General features: G+C 45.2%; 2 protein-coding genes across 2 annotated transcripts in view; both read right to left on the bottom strand.

Annotated features, from left to right (window-relative positions):
• The window catches only part of LOC119403116 (venom protease-like), a 31544-nt gene extending 28395 nt beyond the window's left edge, over positions 1-3149 (bottom strand). Inside the window, exons 1-3 of the mRNA XM_049418181.1 lie at positions 3079-3149; positions 2899-3002; positions 785-926 (exon numbers count right to left, since the gene is read on the bottom strand). Of these exons, the coding sequence (XP_049274138.1) occupies positions 785-926; positions 2899-3002; positions 3079-3081 (249 nt within the window). The 5' untranslated portion in view covers positions 3082-3149. The remainder of the gene's footprint in view (positions 1-784; positions 927-2898; positions 3003-3078) is intronic.
• Positions 3150-11627: 8478 nt separating this feature from the next.
• LOC119403115 (chymotrypsin-2-like) overlaps positions 11628-27204 on the bottom strand; it is a 45131-nt gene continuing 29554 nt past the window's right edge. Inside the window, exons 3-6 of the mRNA XM_049418180.1 lie at positions 18621-18762; positions 16143-16257; positions 14610-14749; positions 11628-11741 (exon numbers count right to left, since the gene is read on the bottom strand). Of these exons, the coding sequence (XP_049274137.1) occupies positions 11628-11741; positions 14610-14749; positions 16143-16257; positions 18621-18762 (511 nt within the window). The remainder of the gene's footprint in view (positions 11742-14609; positions 14750-16142; positions 16258-18620; positions 18763-27204) is intronic.

Genomic DNA, 27204 nt, shown 5'->3' with positions numbered 1-27204 from the left:
CCATTACCGCGGCGGTCGCATTTCGATGGAGGCGAAACGCTATAGTTCCATGTACAGTATCAACGGAAAAAGATCGGCAGAAGTGACCGGTTGCCGGAGCGGCAAGATTGAGACACGCGGCGCAGCGTTTTTTCCGAGGGCGCCGATATCGAGAGTCCCAGGCACATTCCATTTTCCAAAGCAGGGGTGGCCGGCGGAAAGCACTCCAACAAGCAGCTTTTTCTGGGCAACTGCGATAAAGATACGGTTGCTCGCAACTTGAGCGAAAAAAGCAAAACAAAAAAGATATCGTGTGCATAGCCACATCTGGCGATAAGTATTGAGCAAGCGTTTCTTTAAGATACGGGCTTTCGGATGGGCCTACAGCAATATGGGCTGTTTTCTGATGGTCCGCCGGGCACCCGTGCTTTGGGAAGTGGAATGTGCTTGGCAATCTCGCTATCGGCGTGATCATGGACAACAGCGCCGCCTGTCGCAATTTTGCGGCTCCGGCCACGGTTCACTTGTGCTAATTTTTTTCCGTTGAGGCTTTACTGTGCGATGTCGGCGCAGGTTAAAGAACCCCACATGGTCGAAATTATCCGGAGCCTCACACTACGGCGACTCACAGCCTGAATCGCTTTGGGATATTAAGCCCCATGGCCAAACACTTCCGTACATTAATAAAGGCTAGCGTGGTTTACGCCAAAAATTTGCAGCAATCAATAGAGGAGTCTTTGGTATTAATTTCATCCACGGCAAGCCTTAATATGTGGCAAGCCTTGCGTAGTAGACAGTGACGTACCTTTACGACCCCAATGTCGTTACGGTTTGTGAAGGAGCTGTAGTCTGCGTGTCCCAGCTTCTTCACGCCTCTTACCGTTTTGGCTCTACGCCAGTCAATATTTCCGTAGAGTACGTCTATGCTGATTATTTCCTGACCATCCCTGCAGTGAGAAATGCAACAAATAGCACATCCAATCATCCAGCACTGAAACATCGGTTTTTTAGGCAAAAAAAGTTCGCAACTATCAACTCAAGGGCAGACAAATACTGTTTTTGCTTAACCTTAGGCCCGTGGGCTCTGTGTCCCAAGTGTCAAGTGCCAGCGAAAGCATATATACTGTCTATTAGGTGCGGAACACTTTAGGGGCTGTGGCTGTCATATGCTGTCGTCGTCGTCTCATTTCCTCTTGGTGCAACGCATGCAAAACCATGTATAGCATAGCCATGTATTGAGGATGAGGAGGAGAGGTGTGAGGGTGAAGAGGAAGGCAGCAAGGAGGGAAGGGAAGCGACTGTGAGGAAGAGTCAAAGGAGGAGCGGAGAGTACAGAAAAGCATAGCCGTGTGTAGTACAGCATAAAAAGGAGGGCGGGAAAGGAAGTGAGGGTGAGGAGGATGAAACGGAGGAGGGGGACCGTAAAGCATAGCGTAGCCGTGTGTAGTATAATTTAGAAATGGAGCGAAAAAGAGAAGTAAGCGTGAGGAGGAGAGATGTCCTGGTGAGGAGGAGGGTATGGAGGAGTGAAGTGGGCGCTACTGCATCAGAAATAAAGGCGTTCCTTCCCGTTATGAATGCCGAGCAGGCTGCAAGTTTGGAACGCCAGCGCTTGCTTGCCTGTGAACGCGAGCGTTCCTGAAGGAGAGGTGAATCACTGCTCTCCACTTCCTACGGCTTTCACTTTCAGCGCAACCGCGTACGTTTTTTTTTCCATTAGACTTGCCGTGAGGTTAAGTCGATTGTCGGAATCAGTACGTTTTCGCAACGACCCACTACAGATGCGATAGCCCATCTAAGCAATCAGTCCACTTATTTGTTGATGCAGCTTTGACCATGTCTCAGTAGTTAAGGTACCTCGATATTGAGGTGTGTGGACCGGCGGAGACGTTGAAGTTGTTTGACACACAGCTTTCATGTTAGCCGAATGAAGCGCTTTATTGCTTAAAAGTTGGTCGTTCTTCAAGTTGCACATGTCATTTCGCACGACCTCAGTGATCAGGATAATTCTTCGCAGTCCATTTCGGAAGAAAAGAAGGTACCTATGTCCAGTATAGTTCGGTTAACCAGATTAATGAGTATAAATTTGCAGAGTCTGTTGGTAAAGAGATGGATGAACAATAGAAACTTGCTTGAACAGTGAATTTTCCCCCAGTCAAAGCAGGAAACATTGGTTGAGTTTCTTCATACATACATACATACATACATACATACATACATACATACATACATACATACATACATACATACATACATACATACATACATACATACATACATACATACATACATACATACATACATACATACATACATACATATATACATTGTACCACACAGTTCGGGTTTTTACTGATAAGTTTAAAGACGCTGCTTCGGCTCCTGGCCGAAAAGGCCACATTTCGATTTGCGGAATGCGAGAACACCCGTGTACTTAAATTTAGATGCACAATGATCAAAGTGATCTAGTCAAAATTGAAATGGAGTCCCTCAATGCATCGTTCCTCATATAGAGATTTTGTAATTATAGAATATATAGTGACTTTAGCGTGTAAAATAAAACCCTGCTTTCCTTCAGTTTGCGTTGTGCTAACCACATAGTGCCTATTCGTTGGCATGGCTGTCAGGGGGACACCATTAGCAAAAAAAAGAAGTTGCACTCGCAAACAACGCGAAGCAAGGAAACGGGTGCGAAAGATTCTGAGACACATAAGCAATACCGGTGTCACACGGGCACTTCTGTTCATCATTGGGTCCGACCCGATCGTTACTGGCCTCTTTACGCGAGCTGTAGAAGTTAGAGCCAATCACTGTTGAGAACTTTAATCTAGATAGGGCTCAATTGCGATCAGCAAAGCACCATATGACACACTCACCACGAAGTTTATATTTCGTACTACGAGTACTGCGTTCACTCACGCTTCGAAACAGTGCGCCGCTGTCAGCACGTGAAGCTTCGTTATGATGGTTCCGCCACATACGTAAATACTTGGATCGCCAGGAAGATGCATATGCAGGTGAACCTAAACAAAAGTGAAATGTCACCAGGCTTACGTGTATAACGAATGAAGGAACAAAAATGTAGTTTTTTTTTCTCACCATCCACGGAAACTGGTATTCTTCGGCTGGTTTCCCATTAACAATATAGTTTAGGACGTCAGGCTTCCCGCAATCTGAAATGAACGGAGCAGTGACCTGATAGGCGGTAATGCACACGCCTTCCCATGAGGAGGCAGGGAATGGGCCTCCCAGCCAATCACCCGAAGGTGGCGCCAAGTCGGCTCATGCATACGTTTACTCAGACTGACCTGTTCCGCCGGTGTTTTAAGACAAAGGTTATGGCCATGCAAGTTTTTGACGATAACGGTGGCCCAGGACCACTACTGTTGCATTCAGGGAGCTGTTTGCGTCTCATTTTTGCCCCCGGGAAGCCGGGGACCAAAGACAGGCTGGGGTAGGAAGCATGTCATCTCGTCATTTTCATGTTTGCATTAATTGCGAAGCTTCTTTTCCTTCTAAGCCCCACCAACACGGGGGGGGGGGTCGGTGAGGCTCGCCCCCCCCCCTTCCCCCACCTAGTAGTGCACGCCTGTGCGGTTACGTATGCATTTCGCTGTTGTAATTATTGAAATGACGATAATGCCGCGTATCTGAACTCTCATAGCCTGCAAGTGGCTGTGGGTGTGCGACGCAGTGAGTCTGAGCTTATGAATCCAAACAGGACACTAAGTAGAGAGAAGTCTTGAGCTGGTGTGCTATCCCCGTCAAATTCTGCCGTATTGTCAAATTCCTTAATGGCGGCATTTCAGGCCAATCACAGAAGCCGTAGCAGCCCTGTGGGCCAATCAGAGTCGACAAAATCGCAGAATTTGACAGTGAGCAGACTTTGACAGTGACATCGTTCAGTACGCCAAATGTGGCAATCTGACAAAACTTGCCATCGTGTCACCGTTTCTGACTTCACTTAGGAAATAACACATTGTTTAATGTTGTTTGCAAGGAGGAACAGTCGTGCGACTGCATCTATGCAGGGACATCAATCGAAACGGCCATCTCTGCAGTGTTAAACCGTTTCGCAGGCAACCATAAACGAGAAATTGACTCATCTGACAAATCCGAGTGAGGTAAGTGCAAAAACAGGCATACGTAACACACTGTCTTTTGCTAGAGGCACCGTCACGGTTTTGAACCTAGCCGGCAGATTCCACCTGGGGTAGTAAAATGGCGCTTGAGTAACTCTGGATACTCTTGCTTTCGGTGCAATGTATTCAGAACTTTAATAGGAACGTATGTCTTTGGGAAAAAATACAGGCTAAATAAGGTTAATTATTTTTTTTTCCTTGAAAAACTTGTTGACTTATGATATAGATGCCACATCTTAAGCTGAGTTGTGGCGAGTCGCTATTTTCTTCGCAAAGTACGAAATCCCCAGCATTAATTTAAGGTCGTATCAATGTCAACGCGTATATCTTCTTAATCATTCTTGCGCTTTTTTTCCTGATTACAAATAAATAAGTACTCACTGGGAGGATTTAGTTGAACTTCGTCGGCAGCAACCTGAAAAAATTGGTTTAGTTGACTTGGCTCGTGACAATTTCGTAAGGGCGTAGTATCGCACAGCATACACATGGCAAGAAATTTGTCGTCTCTAGAAAATACAATTTCGTTACAACTTCAAGACAAAAAAAAAATAAGACACGAAAATTTGTTTGGATGTTCGGTTTAAATCGGTGGACACATAAACCCTCGTGTCCGAATTCCTCGTTTGTGGGATTTGAAAAATGCAGGGGTTCACTTCATGAGTGTTGAAAATCTCTAAAAACTGAACAGCCCAATTTTTAGGCAGCGTTCAAAGTACAGAGAACAGCCTGGCTACCTAAGTCACAATCTCAAAGTCATGTTCTCTTTTGCGTTGTAATCATTCTGCCCGCACATCAAACTTTCCATCATCTGTAATTACCAGAAAATATTGAGTGAGGTTGTTTTGCTTCTAGCAGCACCTGCCTGCGAGTTATAGCTGTATATCACGTGTTCATGTGCACATGAAACTAATTACGGCGATGTTGACGTGGTTTTAAAGCATGGATGCTTAAGGAAACATATTTAACTTCATTTGGAGATAAAAAAATTCAGAAAGGTTTTGAAACGTCTACCAAACAGGTGGATCTCACAATGACTTGTGAATTGGGCAACAAAGTTATAAGCACTAACAAACATTTAACGTTCTTCTGAACTACTATATGTCCTAATATCACTCGATGACAATAAGTTTAATGCGCGCGTAGAGCTTCTGTCGGAACTTTTCTTGCTCTCTCGCCACGGTTAGTGTACTTGTGCAGCTTCGTTCGGAGTCCATTTTTAGTGCTTGTCCTTGTCAATAGCTCTTAGACACGTACCGTCTTCCACTTCCACCTTGAACACCGCACCATGCGGCCAGCGTTCCGCAGAGCGCCTCTCGCGGGCGCTTGGGGAACTCGCGCGCAAGCGCAGTGACAGCTGTAGGCGGGGCCTTCGCCACATCCGCTGCTAAAGCCCGGCGGCTCCGCTGAATCACGCTTGCTTTACGGTGAAGCTAGCTTCGCCCTTGCTATGCGCACGCAAATCGAGAATTCGGCACGGTTCTCGAGAAGCGCCGCAGTGCGTCTTGTTCTGTCTAGCGTTTGCTTCTTGTGCCGAATTCTCAATTTGGAGCATAAACAACACTCAAGATGTCGTATTTACATCGGAAAACGAAACATTGAAAGACATCATGCTTAAAATTGAATTTTTAGGCGTTACACTTAAGCTGTGATGTGTTAGTCCGAATTTACGGCACAGACACCTGCACATACTGCTGTTCACGCCACTTCTTCCGATACGTATTTCTGCATTTTATCAAAACGTGCAAGAATAGCGATGCCATTTCATTAATAAATGTTAGCGCAGGTATAATCTTAATATCGACAGAGAAATATGTACCGGTACCTGAGTAGGTATATGCAAATATTTCAAGGTGCTATATTTTCAGTAACAAATATGGAACGCGTTTAACAAACATAAGCTGTTGCTGCTACTTACAAGAAGAAAACATGTAGAAATCAATTGCAGAAGCTTCCCCCAACAGGTCATGCTGAATTAGTACTTTTTGCCCGTAGTCTTGAGTCCCCTGCGTTTGTAAATTTTAACATTAAGTAACGCTACCTAGATTTTTTTATAGAAATAAATTTTCTCAACGACATCCTCACATGAAAAGGCTCATACAAGAGAAATGACTAATCGCAAAACACTGGCGATCCTGGATCTCATTGATCCGTAAAACACTTGTGTTTTCGAAGTAGGCAATCGGAATTTAAACGGCATGTCTATTTTACAAACGTCAAATAAAATACGCGAACGTGCAAAACAGGTCTAGTGATTTATGGGATACCAATAAATTTTATTTCATTTAATTAGAAACACCCAGCTATTTCAGTTAGAAACACCCGGTGCTTGGGATTTTGCTTGATGTCATTTAATTAGAAACACCCAAAGTTGCCTAATCATGACAAATAAATGCCACGTAAGGTCTACAAATAGCACTATTTTAATGCGGAGCTTATGCATGGTGTCGAAAATCGCAGTAATGATGAAGTTGCTATGGCGCACAAAGCAAGCTGGGACGTAGCCAAAATTCTTTCTTCGGAGGTGAAGGTGGAGGGAGGGGGAGGGGTCCGAACCTCTTTATGTACAGCTGTGTGTGTGCGCTTGAATTAAGGTAGCATTTGGAAGATGGAAGCGTGAATCCGTGGAAAATCCTTGGCACATGGGGTCTCGCTGGAGTCAACGTTTCGACCAGTGGTCTTGTCTTCTTCAAGGCAGCAAGTTCAAGCATTGCAGAAGCCTCGAAGCCTTAAAGCCTCTTTTTAGTGATCATGACACGCCCACTAGCCCCACAATCCGTTTTGCTAAACTGTGATTTTATGTCTGCGTGTGTGTATATATTCAAATACAGTGTACACATTTCAGACGCGCAGGGGGCATTGGAACCCCCAAATCACCCCCGGACAACGCCATTGAAAGCGACTGCTCTTAAATCACTTCTTAAAGCTTCACATTAGAGTTTGGATGATAGTTCATTATCAGTTTAGAGGAACAAGAGCCAACGATTTAATGAAAAAACTAATGCTTTGCAAGGAAGTATATGTCATTGGGACGATTACAGCGATTCGAAATAAATCTAGCCTTATCATACAGCTTATTTACTGAAGGTATACGTGTCGGAGCACACTTTTTCCAAATGAGCCCCGCTCCAACCCCCCCGCCCCCCCCCCCAAAAAAAAAAGAGCCAGAACTTATCTGCGCTGAAATGCATGTATTCTGACACCAATTGTTCTAAGATTTCGTTCAAATAGTTCTCAGTTTCTTGATTTAGAAAAGCTGCATTCAATGTAAGCACGAGTTAAAAGGTTCCGAGTTTTCTTGTGATATAAGAAATTGGCATATGTACTTACGGAAACTTGCCTGATCAGTGTGTTGCGTTATCTTCGATGAATATAGGGAAACTCAGGCGTCCATTTGATGGGACGCTGGCCGGGGTTATTTATGTCACAGGATTGTCAATCCACACCTGCGGAGACGCTCTTCGCACCTGCGGCATTGAGAACAATACCACTCGCATGTCACATTGAATGATCCCAGTTAACGAAGTACATTAAGATAGAACACGGTTTCTGCTAGAAAAGCTCAGCGTTTCCGAAACTGTAAAATTACGAGAAGGTTTTGCCTCGGTTATGCGTAATTATTCATCTATACTTAAAACTTAATTTCAGATAGTGCTACACACTTGTAATATTTAATAATTTTTGGAGTTTTACGTCCCAAAAACACGATATGATAATGAGGGACGCAGTACTGGAGAGCTACGGAAATTTTGACCATCTGGTGTTCCTTAACGTGCACCTAAATCTAAGTATACGGGCCTCAAGAATTTTCTCTCCCTCGAAATGCGGCCGCAATGGCCGGGATTCGATCCCGCGACTTTCGAGTCAGCAGTCGAGCACCGTAACCACCGGGGCGAGTTTGTGGCACACTTGGTTAAGGCAGCTACTGAAATACATACATACATACATACATACATACATACATACATACATACATACATACATACATACATACATACATACATACATACATACATACATACATACATACATACATACATACATACATACATACAACAGATGGTCGAAAGTTCTGGAGCCATCCGGTACGGCGTCCCTCATGATCATATCGTGGTTCTGGGACGTTAAAGCCCAGGTATTAGCATTATGCTCGTCCATTTTAGGCGCTTAATTCACGCTTTCATAGACGTGAATAGATGGCTCGAGCATATCATTTACTGCTGACTCCAGTATAGATGGCGTATCAGTGATGAAAATGTTGCCAGGATAACGAGTGCCACTTATAGAGTTGCACAGCGATAGCCCAATATGCCGATGATGACGTCATAACGACGACAGCGACTCCATGGCCCTAGCGACCACCACAACAATGGCATCAATACGTTACCATGGTGACACCCTGTCGCGTACACTTATCGTCGCAATAGTCACAACCGTCGGTATAGTGGTGTCATCTTCGTATTCTCCTGTGGGCAATGTGACTAGGTTTTCTTGTTTGCTAAAGGAGAAAAAAAAAAGCTCGCTTCTCGAATATGGCGACGGCCTCATTTTGTTTTACACACACGATCATCAGAGTATACCAGGTGGCATGGAATATAACGTATGCGGGCAGCCGCCCCATTTCTAAAAAAAATGACAGCAAAAGATCATCCTTATCGCTGTCCAGGAGTACCCATGCAATAACGCGATAGCGTTGAAGAGCTCGCTTCGCAGCAATTCCAGAGTCGGTATCGGTGTCGGCGTCGTCGGTTGTCAACGAAAAATCAGCGTTATCCGTAAGCGAAAAATTGAGAACGATGCAAATAAAATAAATAATATAGGTCCCCGGTTTGAGTGAGAATCGAACTCAGACCTTCTGCGTGGCAAACAGGTGTCCTACCACAGAGTGACGCCATTTTTTGTATTACCTGGCTTTGGTAAGCATATTATACAATCAACACTTGTCTTAAAACCACACAATGTACAAAGTACACACGGGGACTGAGTGTTCATTGGTTTGTAGAAATTCATAAGGCAGCACCTCTATTCTTGACAGCCACACGAGTGGCTCTCAAGAATAGAGCCGCTGGTGATATTGCGTGAACTTTAATATGACGACACCAACTTTACGCTTGTTGACAACACAGAGCGACGCCATTTCTTGAAACTGCTGCGAAAAAAAAAAGAACGCTATATGAATGTCACGTCGTAGAAGGAGTCTCCTTAACGCATGTAATATTGCGTGGCAGAAGAGGAGAACAGCGTTAGGTGTCAAAACATGTGAATTGCGCAACGAGTGGATGTTTTAAAGGCCCACCCATTACAAAGCGCTCAGACATATTTCATCATCATTGTCCGCAAAAGCACCAACAAAGTGAGCAGCGTAGGTTCGCATGTTACTTTACGGACGCGTAGTGGGCCCTTCTATGATTAGGAAAAGGAAGAATTATGGCATAGTGGGCACTTCGCAACTGCATTTGTAGTAGGAACTACAAAAGCAGCTGCACTTGTAAAACAGAGGGCGAGAAGGAAGGGCAGTTTTGCGTCATTCGAAGCCCTTGTATGCATTGCAAAGCAGCTGCAACCTAATCTTTACCTGGAATGCATTGGAGTGTGTTCCTATTGTTAACAGGCCCCTTATCATCCATCGTGCGGTTTTGATGCTTCTTGTGCGGGTTTCTTTAATGAAACGAATACTGAGCTCTATGCTGTATGCCTGATTGCGATGAAAGATATGTCGTTTACCTTCTATTGTTAAAGGGCCCCTAAATCACCCAGAGGTCGAAGTTTAGTTGTGGTGTTGCCGTCGTGCACGCGTCTACAGAGAACGCGTTTGTCGGCTCGTCTGTCCACTTCTCCCAATGTCCTCCCTCAGCGTCCGAGGTGAAAACCCAAGGAGTGCGCGCGTTGGCTAGCAGAGCAGCACGCGAGCACTAGCAACTGTTGGTAGTTTGGGGGCCTGGTGTTTATTATTTACACCACGTAGGCCACGTCACTTTTGCTTACGCGTTTTTCTGCTCACGGAGACGAAACCGTTGAGGGGTAGAGGTATAAAGTTTCGCTGTGAAGGGTAGCTGTCGTGCACTGACGTGTGCGTGCACTGACGTGTGCGTGGCAGTAGAGGCGTGGTGGTAATGCGTACATGCTATAGACCAAAAAAAAAAAAAAAAAACGTTCGCACTGGGCAGGTATCTTGCGTCCTTGGTCTGTGCACACAGCATTGCCAGTCCCGGTCTGTTCTTTACATAGCATTTTCGTCCTGCTTGCGTCTCGCAAGGCTAGATCCGCAGGCCCCCTACTGCAACCTCCACCTCATCCTGCTTACTTTCTGCCTGTGTAGGTTTATTCGCATCTTTATTTCTCTGCGGTAGACAGTCGATGATGCCATCGCCAATTGTCCTGACACATCCATGTACACGAGCGTTTTTATTTGGCAGGCTACCAGAACCACAAGGCAAAGGCGGCACCTGTGATGTACTCAAGAATCAATGTAACCAACGTTGCCTATAATCTGTACAGTCGTGAGCACTCTGAGCAAGAATATGGGAGCGCGTGCGGTACGGTGCGACACCTACCAATACGCCTATCTATACCAACGCAATGCTCTGCACATGCGCAGTGTGTTAGACGCGGTGTAATTTTACTATCCCGCTCATCGTTTCATGGGATAGCGCCGTCCACAAAGGCGAGCTCAGAAGACATGGTGTGCACGATGGCCAGATAGTCCCGCCTGCACTGTGCATGTGCAGTGTCTCACGTTGGTGCTGGTAGGCGGCGCTCATAGAACCGTGCGGCACGCACTCCCGCGTTCACGATAAGCGGGCCCATGACTGTGCGTCGTGCTTGAAGCCGAAGAGGCCGCCATTGCTGAAACTGTCTGTGAAGGTATGGGCTTGGCCAGGTCAAGCAGTTTTTAGGAGCTGGCTCTCCAGGTTCTTAAGCTGGAGCAATGTCCCGCGTCGTAAGTGTAACCTTAGTTCCATAGGCGACCGCTACAGGCGCAGCTCGCGCGAAAGAGAAGTCTTCTTCCTCTTCTTCTTCGAGCGCCTTGATGATGATATTAACGCAGGCAAAACACATAATAGCATAGCCAACTGTAGCATGCGCACGCTCGCGGGAAAGAAAATTCTTCTTCCTCTTGTTCTTCGAGTGCCTTGATGATGACATTAACGCAGGGAAAACCACATTTCCTCGATTTCCTCGAGCACACGTTCGGCCACAGCTGCAAGGTCTGCGACCGCTTGTGGTTCGACAACAACCTGACCACAATCGCTACTATAAAAACGTGTAACGTCTTTATATGAAAGTAGAGGAATTGTATGGAGCATTCACGGTTTACCCGATTATCTCCGAACCAGCTCCTCAATCATCATTCACTTCGTGGATATGGCGTGATTTTTTTCGTATTCGCAACATGTCCGTATAGAGGCAACAGTGGCAAGGTCACGATAAGAACGCTGCAGCTCATGACCAATCGAGGGGCAAAGCCAGACAACACACGATATCTTTTGGGTACCAATACACGAATGCTTAGCTGGGAACGAAGCAGCCGACGCCATGGCTCGACCGTATACTGCGCGAGCTGCTCTCTATGCAGGACACCTGCTGATTGTCCAACAAACCCAAGGGGACGTCCTGGAACACCTACATAAAAATTGAGGAAATACTCTCCTTCAATCCCCTTATAAAAAGTTATGTAGCAGTCGGTCAACCGAAGAAAAGTGTAGGCTAACTCGTAGTTAGTCTCGTAAAATAACATGGTGCCAACCTCTCGCTCCATGACATCCCACGGTACTATCAACAAATAGAAGACGCACCAGACAGAGCCCATGCCACGCCAGTGCACTGGGTGGTATGTCTGTAAAGCAGGGGCCAGGAAGTCAACTCTGTTCGATCGGCAGGGTCGACGTGGCAGGCAGGCGCCTGGGACTAGTGGCCAAACTACGATTCTTCGATAATACTTGCGAGTAAATAAATTTCGTTTGCTATCTCTCTATCATCCTGACTCCCGTAAAGTAATATGTAATAATACCAAGGATCGGTCTAAGGCGGACGCGCACGTCTGACCGTCCGTCTCTATGCAGGACACCTGCTGATTGTCCAACAAACCGAAGGGGACGTCCTGGAACACCTACATAAAAATTGAGGAAATACTCTCCTTCAATCCCCTTATCAAGCAAGTTATGTAGCAGTCGGTCAACCGAAGAAAAGTGTAGGCTAACTCGTAGTTAGTCTCGTAAAATAACATGGTGCCAACCTCTCGCTCCATGACATCCCACGGTACTCCTACCTGTGATATTACATCCTCCTGAAAGGAGGATGTCAACGCTGTTTTGTTACACGCATGCAGCGTGTAACAAAACAGCGTTGACATCCTCCTTTCAGAAACACCATACACGGTGAGGACCGCAAGCGCAGTGAAGACCTCTCGAAAATGCAAAGTCACTGAAGTGATTGTTTATTTGAGCAGACCCACCGTCCGGCGTATGGCCAGTGTTACCGCCTCGAAGTATCGTCATGCGATATAGAGAGGACGGCTTTCGGGCATGTACGCCTTTGGCCTGTCGAGGGGCATGTAGCCGGCGCTTGAAGAAACTCCCCGAGTCAACCAGTCTCTGTAACCGTCCACTCGTGTGTACACCTGCGGGTTGAAGACTCCGCCGCAAGTACCACGCCCGTACGAGACGATGCCAACTTGCTGGAAGCGGCCTGTGCCACTTGCGAATCATCAGTGGGCCGCCAGAGTCACCCTGGATAATAAGGATAACAAATTTTATTTCGGTGCGGCCATGTGTGTTTTGAAAGTTTAATGGCCGCGGATGGCAGGGTGCCTTTGAAAAATTTGAAGCAGCTTCACCGACTTGACTTCGCCAAGACTGGTTGAAACACTGAAGCTGGTGGCATCATATTGCTGTTTCATTGCTTGACATCGTGCCATAGTAGTTTTGCCACTGTCTGCACTGTTTAACCAGATCTTCGCGGCGTTGATTCGGTGAAGCTGCTTCAAGTTTCAAAGTCGTAACATTTAGTGAACCGGAGGTGAGCACTGTGGCTTGCTGAATTTCCGTGGCACATAGCCGCTAGGCTAGTTATAGGCAGCTTCTTCATTTTTTTTGGTGGACCGGAGGTGAGTAGTGGAGATTTCTCGATTCCTGCGGCACATACTCCCAGGAGCTGCTTGGGACATACCCGCTAGGCTTGGTTTAGACAGCTTCTTCATCTTTAGTGTGCTAGGGCTTGCCCAATTATGTGGCACATATCCGCTAGGAGCAACGTTACGCTTCGCAGGCATTAACCTCAACCTTAAGCAGCTCCGCTTTTAAAAGAGAGTTACACCTATCACACCGTCTACCAACCTGCCCGAGGCACCTTCTCCCTGTCCTATAACCTTCATATCTATCTCTTGCTATAGTTAAAGGTAGTTATTGAAATGGAGAAGAAGAAACCGCAGTTCAGAGCGACCTTGTCTACTACTCCGAGACCATTACTTCGAGAAAGTATTATGAAAATTCACCCTCTACTCGGCCAATCCCCTGCGTTGGGTATGTGCCTGGCCCAGAGTACGACAACACTACTCCGCCAATCATTGGCTGCGTTGGAATGAAGACGCAAGGCTCAATAGCCTGTGAGCGCGTCAACTAGCACATTAACTAGCCTGTAAAGAGGTATTCGGGACAGCTTACGCATGGACGGGATATTGTACATCACGGGTATTGTTTATACACAGGTGGCTGTATGATTGGGTGCACGTGCGTATGACTAAAGGGATTTGTGGATCTACAGCCTCACGAATGAACGCATGACTTGGTCAATGAATCCGCACGTGGAGCTTCTAAATTTGTCAGGTGTGTAACGATAGATTTTCCAACATATAGCCACTAGCGCAATACACAGCGTGGCTGAGTTGTTTTTAGGCATTCTACAAAATGGTACTAGCAATATGGTGGTCAAAATCGAGCTGACTAGATCGTGATGCCGGAGAACTGGTTGCTAGATCAGTAGAAGCTTCTACAAGGTTATAAAGGATGAGTTATGTTCGAGAAGAAAGTTTTGTATATTTAGATGCGCGTGTACTGTGTGACTTGAGTGCACGTTAGAGAATTCTAGGTGGCCGAAATCATCCGCAGATCTTCACTAAGGCGTCTCTCATCGGCTGAGCCTCTTTAAGTCGTTAAACTCCAGAAGCTACCCAGCCGTTTCATTCCCGGAGGTAATTTTGCATTATAACCTGAGGGATGCGAAGCCGTAGCCGGCTGTAGGAGAGTACTCATAATATCTCGAGCTGATGGCCCCGTAAATTCACGCTAGAAATAATTAGTGAGAGAAAGACGTCGGTACTCAGTAACCATTCAAATCAGTTGGCGTAATTTTGATGATGGGAGAGGCAGGCTACATTCCAACGGCCTTCACACAATTTGGTTGAACGCCCAGTGATCATGATGGTGGTTTGTGCGCATGCCCATGGTGGAGGCTTGGGCTGTGTGTAGAGAATTCATAAGTAAAGTTGCTCACTTTGCATGCGCCCTTGCCGATATTGTTGGCACAGCATTGGCGGGCTCCCGCGTAGTCGAGCCTCCAAAATATGAAAGAGCATATCACGTCAGGGTAAATGGAGACCGTTGTGTGACGGAGGAAGTCTACGCCTTGTCCACCTGTGACAAAAAAAAGTGGGTGGCTATATTAAAGAATTTACTTGCTGTAGGTAGCTGGGAACGCTTCACTTCCTCGACATCAAATTACATGAGGTCATTGAGGTCTGTTACAGTTCGTGCAAGCAAACAGAAATAATTAGAACACATGGATTGCACTCAGTGAACATATTATTTACGAAGATTTATAAACAGAGCCAACCCAAGCAGCAACGCAGCCACACACGCCCGCCGACTCAGGCAAACCCCTGCACACTCACACTCGCCCCCCCCCCCCCCGAAAAAAAACACATACTCTTTCTTGAGCGTCAGTAGTTGGCACTAACAAAGACCAGCATATATGTACTGTCTCTTTGAACTATTCCAAACGGGTTGTCTAAACCAAATAAAACTGTTAGTATATGCGTGGCATCTGCTTATATAAGTGTATACCTATAATTTACGAGTAGGGTCGTGTGAGTAACGTAAATTAGCGTGTTAGTTCATAAACCTTGTGAGTAACGTAATCATTTTGCGTAATTTGTATATGTGAACTACCTTTACAGCAGGTCGCATTGGCAAGGCTCTCATGTAACGTTTGTCGAGAACGAACGCTACGGTTACGGAGTTTAAGCTTTGGCGAGGTAACATTCGTTAATGAAGTCCTCCTTTTTTGCAGATAACTGCAGGAACATTTGGCGCTCAAATTCAAGCGTCTGAGGCAAACTAACAATTATTGTATCTCAAAGACTTTGTTTTTGGTGCCTGCAGGCGCTGGAAGCTTTTCAAGAGCTCGAGACAGGCCATATATGCAATGTTTCGAATTATCAACTGTACACTATTTTAAGGATGGGTTTCGCTGCCGCCACATTGGACTGTTAACTGCAAAAGTGAATGGGCCGTTAACATTCCTGTTACTTCGTGATGGACTGTTAACTTTGGCGTTTTGTACCTTTAACAACTAAAGGAATAGTGCTACGGTACATCACAAGTAACTATTGATTAAACGCGAATTCATTGATCGCTCTGATATTGCTGGCGAATGTACATGATGCTCTTGTGTAAATAAACGCGACACCGATCCACGGAGCTGCGACGTCATCTGCTGGCGGACGTATACCCCAAACAAGTCATGATCCTTCGCAAAAGCCCGGCCTCTGCGATCGCAGGCGCAATAGCTTCCCTCTGTGGCAACGGATGTGTAGTATTCGCCCACACCTCTACATTCGTTCTATTCATGGCACTAACATCTCAGCATAAAGCGAGCACTGTAACCTGTATACATTAGTTAAATGTTTGCCTTCACCTGTAGCGTAAAACTTTTACGGGAGCGCCTCTTCGAAACAGTTTCGGTACCCTCAGGTTTCGTTACGACACTGCCTATGCTAAGCACTTTTTTGTGCCAAGTGAATCTTACCGTAGTAAAGAGATCCCCATCCAGCTACGACGGCATCTTTGTTGACAAGCGGCGCGGGAACCATTGGGAGGCAGATAGGCGTGACTTCTTTGCTAAACTGGAATGGGTATTTTACCTGCAAAAGACAAAGTAACAATTATTCAGGACTGCAATCAATAACATGCGCATGCTCATGCTTCGGGGAGTGTACTGATCTTCGAACTTGCCGCGTTCTATCTGTTATTTGTGTATTTTAGCCGCCTGTTTCTCTCTTTTTTTCATTTTCCTTTTTTTTCAATCGCTTGTTTCATTTCCTCCGCATTGGCCACTCAACTGCAAATACATCTGGCTACTCTCGCTGCCTTGTTTTCTTTCTCGCAACTACACAGTAAGGTAACGATACAAAGCGCATTTTCTTTCCGTTAAGAAAACCTGGTCCTCCAACCACTCAAATACAATACAACGCGCGGTGAAAAGTGATTTTTAAGGGGGCGCCACTGAAGGGAAAAATCACAGCTCAAGCACTCCGAGCAGATGGTTTACAAGGAAAGCTGAAACGTGCAGCCCCTGTGTTTATCACTGGTTTAGATGCGAGGCAACAATAATGAATCTTCTCTGTGAGTGTCCTCACTTCAGTGCGCCAAGATGAGAACTTCCAAAAAGTCTTTGACAGACTTCACAATCACCCATTGTCAGAGGAAATGGTCTTAGGACACTGGTCGAGACCGTCCACAGCACAGAATGCCTTGACAGCGTTGTTGAGTTTTTTTGCGAACAACTGGACATTGAAACAGACTTTAAGCATTGTCGTTCGTCATACTCTTGTGCTTTTTTTCCTTTTCGTCTGCTTCTTTTTTGTGATATCTCTTTTCTATCATCTTTTATTCCCTATACCCTCTTCCCCAGTACAGGGTAGCCAGCCGGTCTCAGAACTGGTTAACCTCCCTGTCCTTTCGTCTTGCTCTTGATCCTAATTCCAACAGTTGATCTTAATGTCTTTCTGAGCTGCCTCATCTTCGGGAGTACGCGTGGCTTACCCATTTATAAGTCGAAGAGACACTGCAGCGCGCACTCGGATGCGAAAGAGAACAATGACGTTCAGTACTGGCGCAGCCGTTCGCGCGCCCCTCTTTTCTGATTTGATATCGCTGTTGAACTCGCACAGCCTTCGCACGTTCGCCCTCTTCCTCCAATGCGCAGTCCCAAGTTACCCGTGTTGATGTATGCGAGAGCTACGTCACCTTTAAATCCAGTCGTCTCTCTTCCCTCACTACTGCCTCCTGCGAAAAGGTGAGTTGCGCCAGAGTAGTTTCTGCGCACCACGGACGGCCACATTTTCCCACCTCCTAGCCATACACAGCTCCGATCTAAAATGCTGTATTCGTTTGGTAAATCACTCTTTTGCAGTACCTAAGGCATCACTCTTGCAGCAAGAGGCGCTTGGAGAGCAAAAAAAAAATAATAATAAACACGCTAATAGGAAATGTAGGTGGCGTCTCCACTCTGAGGTTTTCAAAGCACGGGGGTTTAGGGACTGTGAAGGCAAAGTAGACTTCAAGCAGGCAGAAACAGCCATCATGAGGTCATCTGATTCGTGACTAAAATAAATGGAGGAGTGAACTTTTGTCTTTCACTACATAGAGTTAGTACTTTATTATGAGTTACAGCTAGGTGGCGTGAGCCGGCCTTCTATCAAAAGGGTACAGCCCCATCCATCCATCCATCCTCCATCCATCCATCCATCCATCCATCCATCCATCCATCCATCCATCCATCCATCCATCCATCCATCCATCCATCCGTCCATCCGTCCGTCCGTCCCTCCGTCCGTCCATCCATCCATCCATCCATCCATCCATCCATCCATCCATCCATCCATCCATCCATCCATCCATCCATCCATCCATCCATCCATCCATCCATCCACCAACCCATCCATCCATCCATCTTGCACCGAGTCATTGTTAAGCCATAGATATTGTGCGCCTGCATAGGTCTTTATCGGCGAAAATGTAATGAATTGCGTTCTAATGGAGCCAAACACTCTATATAGTACGTTTCAGGAAATATAGAGCCTAATGTTGGCAAATTACGAACAAAAAAAAGAGACATATAAATTCCTAACGCCACTTTGAATACAGTCTGTAAAGTTGTGGCGAGAAAATAAATTCCAGGTTAAGACGATTTGCGGTTTTGATGAAGCAACATGCGCTGGCGAAATCAACAAGCACCAGGATCGCCAAGCAATAGCGTTTTGTACTCGCTCCGCAGTCTCTGCATCTGCCTCCCGCATTGTCTGACATTTAGCGCGCTTCAGGTACTGCACTCAGCGGAAGTTAATGTTCTGGCACTCACGAGTCATAAGAACTGCTTAGGCGTCTCCATAGTTTCTTTTTCGTACAAAACGGTTAAAGTCACCTGAAACACCATCTTACGTCCCATGGATCGATCCGCATTAAAACAGTGGGTGGAGCTGGTATGAGGAAAGATTTACTGTACCTCAAGGAGGGCGATGTCGTTCACGTGCTTTGTCATGTGGTAGTCCTTGTGAATGAGCATCTTCGAAGCATCCACCTTCTTTCCGCGGCGACGATCCACACTGCCGTATGTAACAACGACCTTCTGCACGTAGACGTTGTTACTGTCCCGAAGTCGAAAAAAAGAAGTTGATGAAGAAAGTTACAGATGAAAGTCCACATAACTAAATTGCAAAATTTTTTTTTTGTGAGAATAAATGCACGAACGGCGCAAGAAAGAAATGCTATTCAGGGGGAGCACGCTCACTGCGCTGTCGTTTAACGACTTTGAAAGTCACTGCCGCCTGTGTGTTCTTCATCACTAGTGCCCGTTTCTTGCGCTGTTCGTACAGTTATGACCTAACAACATGCTCAACTTTCCGCCGTGCGCAGCTCTTGGTGAGAGTTTAGGTGTAGTGTGTGTTTCAAGTGTTATGCCGTGAGCTTTACTGCTCGGCGATAGACTACACATCTTTCGCAGCGCCGTTCCCTTCCATATGAGAAATAAGAAGACTCCTTGAAGTATTCCTGAAGTTTTCGCGCACACTTTTTGCGATACAGTTAACTTCTGGAGCGCAATGGATATGTTGGCAGTTTAAGGGCATTTATGTTCCTAATACAAGTAACTTATCATGTCTATGTCCTACATATGTCCTGGCCTGATGTCTATGATGTGTTCACTGTCATGTTACCCATATGTTCGGATTCATCCCCATGACGAGCAGAAACATTATTAGGGACATTATGAAGTGCATATACGGACTTTTTGTTTTACTCTCTTGTTTTTTTGTCTTGGCTTTGTTTTGTATGCGTTTGAGCTTATTACATATGTGTGCTCGTGTATTTATTGTTGCACGTAACTCTGTTCGCATGTTGATTTGTTGTTCAAGAGCCAAGGAGCAGCCGCACCTTATTTGAGCGTCAACATCTCCTTTACGTTATATCAATAACAAAAAATGAGGGGTGGGGGGGCTAAGCACTAGTGCTGCGAAGGACTCAGAAAGCAGCGGAGCTGGTGGTGTTGCTTCCGTCTGTCCCTCATTCTTAACCCTCACTTTCCTTTCCCAACCATTGCTTACTATACTATAGAAAACTATGATATCCTTTACTCTCTCATCTCCTCTTTTTCCTCCTCCTCACAATAACTTCCTTTTCCCAGCTCTTGCTATTCTACACTAAAGATGGTGAGGGTAAGCACGACCAAGTTTTTTCTAGAATTTGTGAGTTACTGACCAATTATTGATTGGCTATCGATTGGTTATCACAACGTCTCTGTCATGCATTTTTGGGTCAGGCTAAGCTAATCCAAGGAAGGAAGGAAGGAAGGAAGGAAACAGAAAAGGAGAAGGTAGGGAGGTCAATCATAAAAACTTCCGTTTGGCTACCCTACACTGAGGGACTAGGGAAGTGGGATAGAAATATGAGAAAGAGGAGGGAAGGGAGGAAGAAGAAAAAAATTTGCAGTAGCTTAGCTCGGCTATGCCAGGATATACGTAGCGTTAGCAAAGGTTCAGCTGATTATTCTTAGCTTTCCCGATTGTCTAGGATTATTAGCCTTCCTATGTTCATTCTTCGCACGCTGAACAGCTAATTGCCAGGCACTACTTCGGGATCCGATGAGAGAAGCTTCTCGGCTCTTCTGCGCCGTCGAGCAGCATTTGCGCTCTCCTTCTCCGTGGTGTTACCCACCTGCAAATGCCAGTCAGCGGCGCTATAAAGCGGCCCCGACGCAGTGTCAGACGGCGACTGCACAGCGAAGGCGAATAGCTGCGCGCGTGCCGGCGCCACTGTGTCTATGGTTACGACGTCACTCCTCTCTAATGCGGCGCAGACCAGCAGCGGCGACCGCGCGTGGCGGTGGCGGAGTCGAGTCTGCGCTTGCGCCGGCGCCAGCGTGTCTGCCGCGCTCTGACGCCACTCCTCCCGAAAGCGCAGACCAGCAGCGGCGAGCCGCGCGCGGCGGTGTCGGAGAGCGCGTGAGATGCCAGCTCCGGTGACCCAGTTGTGTGACATCACTGATCCTCGCGCATGCGCAGCACGGCTCATGACCCTCCACGCAAAATCGGCTCCGGCTAGACAAGTGTAGCTAACGCTACAAAAGAGAAGCATAGAATTAAATGCAGCGTGCGGGATTGCATCACGAGTGAGAGGCGTTCGCACAAGCCCATCTTCCTCAAAAAGCACAAGAGTGCTTTCACTGCTTTGTGGGCCATGGAGAGATGTGGACGGTGCTGTAGTAGCACCTCTACGGAAAGTGGCCGATCATCCAGCCGCCGCAGTGCGTCGAAAGGTACTTTTTATCACCGAGGCAAAACGAGGAGAGTGGCACAGCAAGTGTTCGATGTTTTCTTCGGTGCCGCAAACATCGCATTCCGCGGCGTCATTCCGAAGATCACGCAAGAATTTTAAATAGTGTATTGGTTATCAATCGTTTATGGATTAGGTATTCATTCGTTACAGACTGGTTATCACCAAGCATGGATGGTTATGCTAGGAGCTGCTTTGCACATATCCTCTTTCAATTGCGCATACCCGCCGAGTTTTTCGAACCCCGTCCGTAGAACGAAAAGATTAAGCAGCTCCGCTCTTAAAAGGTACATCGTCATATTCACTTCACCGAGATGCCCCTACAGATGGACCCAACTATATATACACCTACGTCATCGAGTATCAAAAAGCAATATATATACAAAGTGGTACACGTGAGGTCACAAAGCAATCCCGAACCTAAAGAGCGTGTTAGTGAAAAGGGCCGTCAAGTCTCCTTAAAATAGCAGTGTTTTATCGACAGTGCGAATGCCGCTCCGTTAAAGCCATATTATATGCCTTGTTTACTTACAGCACTAAGCAGTGAGCTGCGGTGAGGACGTGACGCTTCGTGATTATGGTACCTCCACAAGCATATACGTTTGAGGGGTAATGCAATTCCAGAAACACCTGGCGAGTAGAGAAAACACAAAATAGTTTCATCTGTGGAAGCCTTTATGACCGGTATAATTTAGGGTGTCCTGCAATACCTTTCCAAGTAAAGAGCCGTGCAACCTATTGAGAATGTCAAAGACATTTTGTGTGTTTCTTGTGAGATCACGGGCTTTTGCCTGAACTGCCTTCTGTGTTAGTGAAAAGGGCCGTCAAGTCTCCTTAAAATAAAGGGCGAAATATTCATTCGTGGGCTATTTCAGGTTTTAATGTGGAACTTGCGTTCCAGGGGTATTCGGAATTTAGCAGTACATTCACAGAAGAGATCGAGTAAAAAGGGCGTCTTTTTGTGCCACAACAATAATCGTCATCGGGCTTGCTTGCGTTTCCTTCCTTGAAAACTCGGCGCTGGCCACTTTCCTACCAAGAATGCTATGTCACGCTGATAGCGCAAATGCCGTTCGCGACCAGAAAATGCCGGGCGCGCGGCGATAATGCAATTAAAGGAAGGCAAAATAAATGATGATTATCGTTGTGGGACAGAAAGACGCTCGTTGTACTCGACCTCTTCTGTGAGTGTAGTATGATCGCGCTGTTTGATTTTTTCCAACTTTCCATTGGCTTGTTCCTGCGCCTTATTTACAAAGAAAGGCAGAAAGAATTAAGAGTGGACTGTCGAATGTTCTCCGGTTACTTTTCACTTTTTGTCGTACAGGAGCAGAAAGGAAGAGGCGAGGAATGAGAGGAGAGGCACATAAGTCAACTAGAAACTCTACCTTCATGTGGGTAGGAAAAAGACTAAGCAATAAAACGGAAAAGAAGAAGCACCAGAAAATACACATGAACGCTGCTCATTGTGCATTGTGCGAAAGATGGAGACGCGAGAACGCCTCGTTCTATTTCAATCAATCAATCAATCAATCAATCAATCAATCAATCAATCAATCAATCAATCAATCAATCAATCAATCAATCAATCAATCAATCAATCAATCAATCTGGCGTTCATTACAGCGTCAGCCACAGGGTCAGCATCATAACAAACGCGAGGAAAAGAACAAAAAGCTGTTGCCTAGCAGCATCACATGGTTCTTGCCTCTAAAGCTGACAGTAAAAAAAAAATCATGCTTTGCAGATGCTTGCAGACATTGCAGACATTTATGCTGCGATACGCCCTTATTCAATCTGCTGCATTTTTTTTCTGAATGCTAGGACTTGCACAGGCATCCGTAAGTATGCGCTAATCCATCACATACATTTTTAAAAGGATTTTGAAAAGATTACCGTACCGCCCATGGATACTGAGTTTCTTTGACTTCAGTGCCGTTCACTATCATTGTCTTGGAGTAGGACACGCCACAGCCTGTAAATAAATCGGTTAATGGCACGTTATTCGGTTATAACGGCGGAATAATAATCATTTTGAAGTTTGGCTTTTATTCTTGCTTGGGATTTGAGTAATCGTCCACTCATCACTTTTTTTGCTCAACTTCATCAGTGCTGTGCTGTCTTTTCTACCAGCTGTTGTTCTTACTTTTTAATAATTCCTTTTTACAGATGAGCAGTGAAGATTTCTCTCGAGCTCCTGGCTTTAAAAGAGGGTGACCGAGTTCTTATTCAAGTTATGAAGATAATAGTAAGTGAATTCACATTCGCATTGTATTATGAAGAAGGGAATAATTGTTTTTCTATTTTTTGTTTATATGCAATAAATATGTGAAGGTAGGCTACGTTGGAGCATGATATAATTATTGAGCACACACGCTAAATTAAGAAAAAAAAGAATATGAAAATACAATAACCAGATGGACCAATAAGTTCGGCAAAGAGTGGCCTGTTATAGCAGTATTTACGTAAGGGATACCCGATTCAGTTATATGAGGGAGAATGCAACCAATTTACTTTAGTCTTGGGAAGTTTTTAGTTGCATGTTTCAAGTAATGCTGAATTTGTCTTTGAGTACAGAATGAAAGGCCGTAAAAGCTTACCTTGTGGATTTAGCGTCTCCTTCTGTGCAGAGAGCTGTAAAAGTATAATGATGGCAAGTCCTATAGTGTTTGAAGACATTCATAGGAGGGAAGACAGAGACTTATGTTGTGTTTTATTATGCAAAAGCAACTGTGGCTGTGATGCGCCAACGAAAAGGTAATGTTAAGTAAAAAGGTTAAATGAATACATGAAATAAAATCTCCCTTATTTCACAGTTTGCTCAAAATACTCGTAGACTCTCAGAACTAGAATACGTCATGCAGGGAGGCATTTATGTTCTGATAATAATAAATCTGAATGGAGAGGCAATAGTGTTTTGTATCGTTCACGAGAGCAGGCCTGTCTGTCTCTCCCCAAATGCCGCAGATGCTTTGAGAATGTGATTCATTGAAAGGTGCTCTCTGCGCTGTTTTTATACGAGGATTTCTGATAGCTCCAGGAAAAAAATTGTTGGCCACTTGCGGCGCATCACCTAGAAAAGAATTTCCCTGAAGCCCTCTTTATTCCTGTTTCAAATAATGGAGATATTCTAACTGCATCTGATAAAGAACGTTTATTTTCAGTCCCGGGAATTAGACTTCAAAGGTTCTCGTGCTTTTATCGACTCCGTTTTTTTTTTTGCAAAAAGCTTAAGATACTCTTCGAAATACAGAGTTGATTAGTTGTCTTAAACGTGATCATATTTCAGCGACTAGGTTTAGCCTAGCGCCTCAAATATACTTTGATAGAAGTGTATCCCAACTGATTACTTCATCTTTCATCTAGTATCATGGCCTACATGTTTGTCTTTCTTGGCTTAGGGTAATCTTTGTGTTCATTTAGGTTCTTTATTACCTTTGCACGTGGATAGAAGACCACTGATAATGCTTATTGCCAGACAGCGGAGCGATATTAACAAAGGTAACGCAGGGTTCGTGGCCAGGTGTCAGTGTCGAATCATGCTTTGGAATTCAGGTGCGCGTGATATTTCGAAGAGCGTACAATAAGAAAATCACAGAAAAAAAAGTGTACGTTACCCCTTCAAGAGTGACGAAGAGCAGGCTTAGCCCTATTAAGAATTTCGCCATTATCGAAGCCATGGTTTTGTCGAACCCTCGGCAGCTGCGCATAAAAATAAAACTGCCTGAGGTAGTGCCGTTTATTTTAACATGCGACAGATCTCCTGATGCGGAAAGATTGGCATCTGAACATTGCGAATCCTTGCACATGAGAAGTTCCACAAGCGCCACCTAGTAAGCTTTTGCGAAATGACACGCAGGTTACATTCATGGTGTTTCAGCTGATTACCTTCAAGGCCCCCTTTCTGGGGGTTTACATAAGTGGGGGGGGGGGCGACGTTTTGTTTCAGCAGATAGAGTGATACGTCATTAAAATGCGCTAACTGCAATGCAACATAGACGGAAGTCAACCAGTATAGACCAACAAATTACACCAAAATAACCAAGCAACATGGACCAAAGCCAATGTCGACCACGTGAGGTCTTGTTACACAATTACAACCAGCCTCAGAACCAGAACAGCATATTTCACTGGATGGCGCCATACGACGATCAACTCGCACCGCAGAGACACCCCGTAAGATATATGACAGCTTTGTTTGCGCTCGTCAAGGAGGCGAATGTTTTCTTCGCCTAATATTCTATCGTCATTTAGGCAACATGACAGCATTCAGAGGTAAAGCTTTCAATCAATCAATTAATCACACTAGGTCTTCATAGTTCCGCGTAATGATTTAGAACGTAGCAAGCTGCTTCGTGTCGTTCTCTGTGTTTTCTTGCTTGCGTCCTGGTCATTTTGTGCTGTTTGAGAACGTCTAACAGCAATGCACCAACTAGCCCGCCAGAACGTACTACTGCTTACCTCGTTTGTAACACGAGAACATATGGATGCAGTAACCCGCCGCTTCAAAACGTAAGCTCCCTGAGAAACTTATATACAAGGCTCGCCTGATGCGACTGCCATTATGAGCGCTGGCTGTTTGTCGTAGTTTTACGTCCCAAAGCCACGATATAATTACGAGAGACCCCGTAGTGTTGCGCTCCGGAAATTTTCAGTACCTGGTGTTCTTTAACGTGCGCCTAAATCTAAGCACACGGGTCTTTAGCATGTTGCCTGCATCGAAATGCGGTCGCCGCGGCCGAGATTTCATTCCGCTACCTGTACTGTCTTTTGAAGGAAATTTTTCTTTGGTACGCAGCTACCACTCTGTCGAGAATGCGAAGAAACCCCGTACTCGTCATCGAAATGTCTGAATGTGATGGGGACCGCAGAAACCGTACCAGGCAGAGGAGCCTTTGTAGATAGATAGATAGATAGATAGATAGATAGATAGATAGATAGATAGATAGATAGATAGATAGATAGATAGATAGATAGATAGATAGATAGATAGATAGATAGATAGATAGATAGATAGATAGATAGATAGATAGATAGATAGATAGATAGATAGATAGATAGATAGATAGATAGATAGATAGATAGATAGATAGATAGATAGATAGATAGCAATTTTTAGTGGTATCCTCAGAACGCTTTTGCATGCGCTCGGTAAAATATTTTGCTGTCCGCGTTGGTTCATGACTATTGAAAAAAAAAGGAAAGCGCAAAAAGGAACAAACACGACGCAATAACGTCAGTTGTGCGTTCTTTTGTCCGTCTTGTTCATTGTGCACCACGTTTTTTTCTTCAAAAAGCGCTGAGTACTTTACATGATAAATGCGCTTGGTACTTTAGGCAAAACCTGTGCTGATACTGGGTAATGTTTCAGCATATTTGTTAGAATGAATGATAGGAAATCAAGAGCAAAGGCTTTCATTTTTTTTCTTCATTTCATCGTTCCAAGAATCAATGGCTTCATTCACTTGCCCGAACGTCTGTTGGTCAGAGTAAGATGAGCAGACGGGCAGTTCAAACGAGCGCGTTTCTAACGACCTGTAGTCGAGAATTCATTACTCTAAAGAGTATTAACGGCCCATAAACCCTCACGAAATAAAAAAAAAATACTTACGTTTTGTAAAGAGCCAGTGCCGAGTTCAGTCTTTGCTCTTTCATGCAGAAGAAGACTGGACGGTGGAGAACAAGCGAAAAAGCTTTCCTCAAAGATTTCCGCTTGCTATTAAACCCTTATATGCATTTAGATCTAAAGATGACATACGAATATGCACAACGGTCTCACTGTTCGACATGCATTGTCTATGAGTGCTGTCACGTAGAAAATGTAAAGCAAACCCCATCAAGGGACGGGGTCTTCAGTGTGACAGCTGCTCCGTTCGCTTGAAAGAAACACGCGAAAGAAGAAGGAAGAAAAGAAAGGGAAGAAGGCAGTGAGGTTTACCAAAAACACGCGAAAAAATAATATGGTATACGGGCTCCAACGCATGCCGATTTAAATATAGTAAGGCTCCTGTATTGCAGATCTTGTGTCGTTTAACAAGCTGGAGAATTGTTACGCAGGTCCTACCTAGAGCGTCTTTCTCTTCAGCATCGCGGGTAGGTTGGGAGGAGGTTGGGGTTGGTTCTATGTTCATCCAAACTGCAAGGAAAACAGAAAAAAAAAACACAGAGATGAATTCAAGTTGCCGTAAGACACGTCCCGGTTAGTCAATCAAAAGGACGAGCTCGTGATAGCGGTGCATTTTGTCATGGGATTCAAGGGG

The sequence above is a fragment of the Rhipicephalus sanguineus genome, chromosome 8, assembly GCF_013339695.2.
Source record: "Rhipicephalus sanguineus isolate Rsan-2018 chromosome 8, BIME_Rsan_1.4, whole genome shotgun sequence".
Taxonomy (NCBI): Eukaryota; Metazoa; Arthropoda; class Arachnida; order Ixodida; family Ixodidae; genus Rhipicephalus; species Rhipicephalus sanguineus.
The sequence above is the reverse complement of the archived record's forward strand: the minus strand, read 5'-3'. Positions and strand labels throughout refer to the sequence as shown.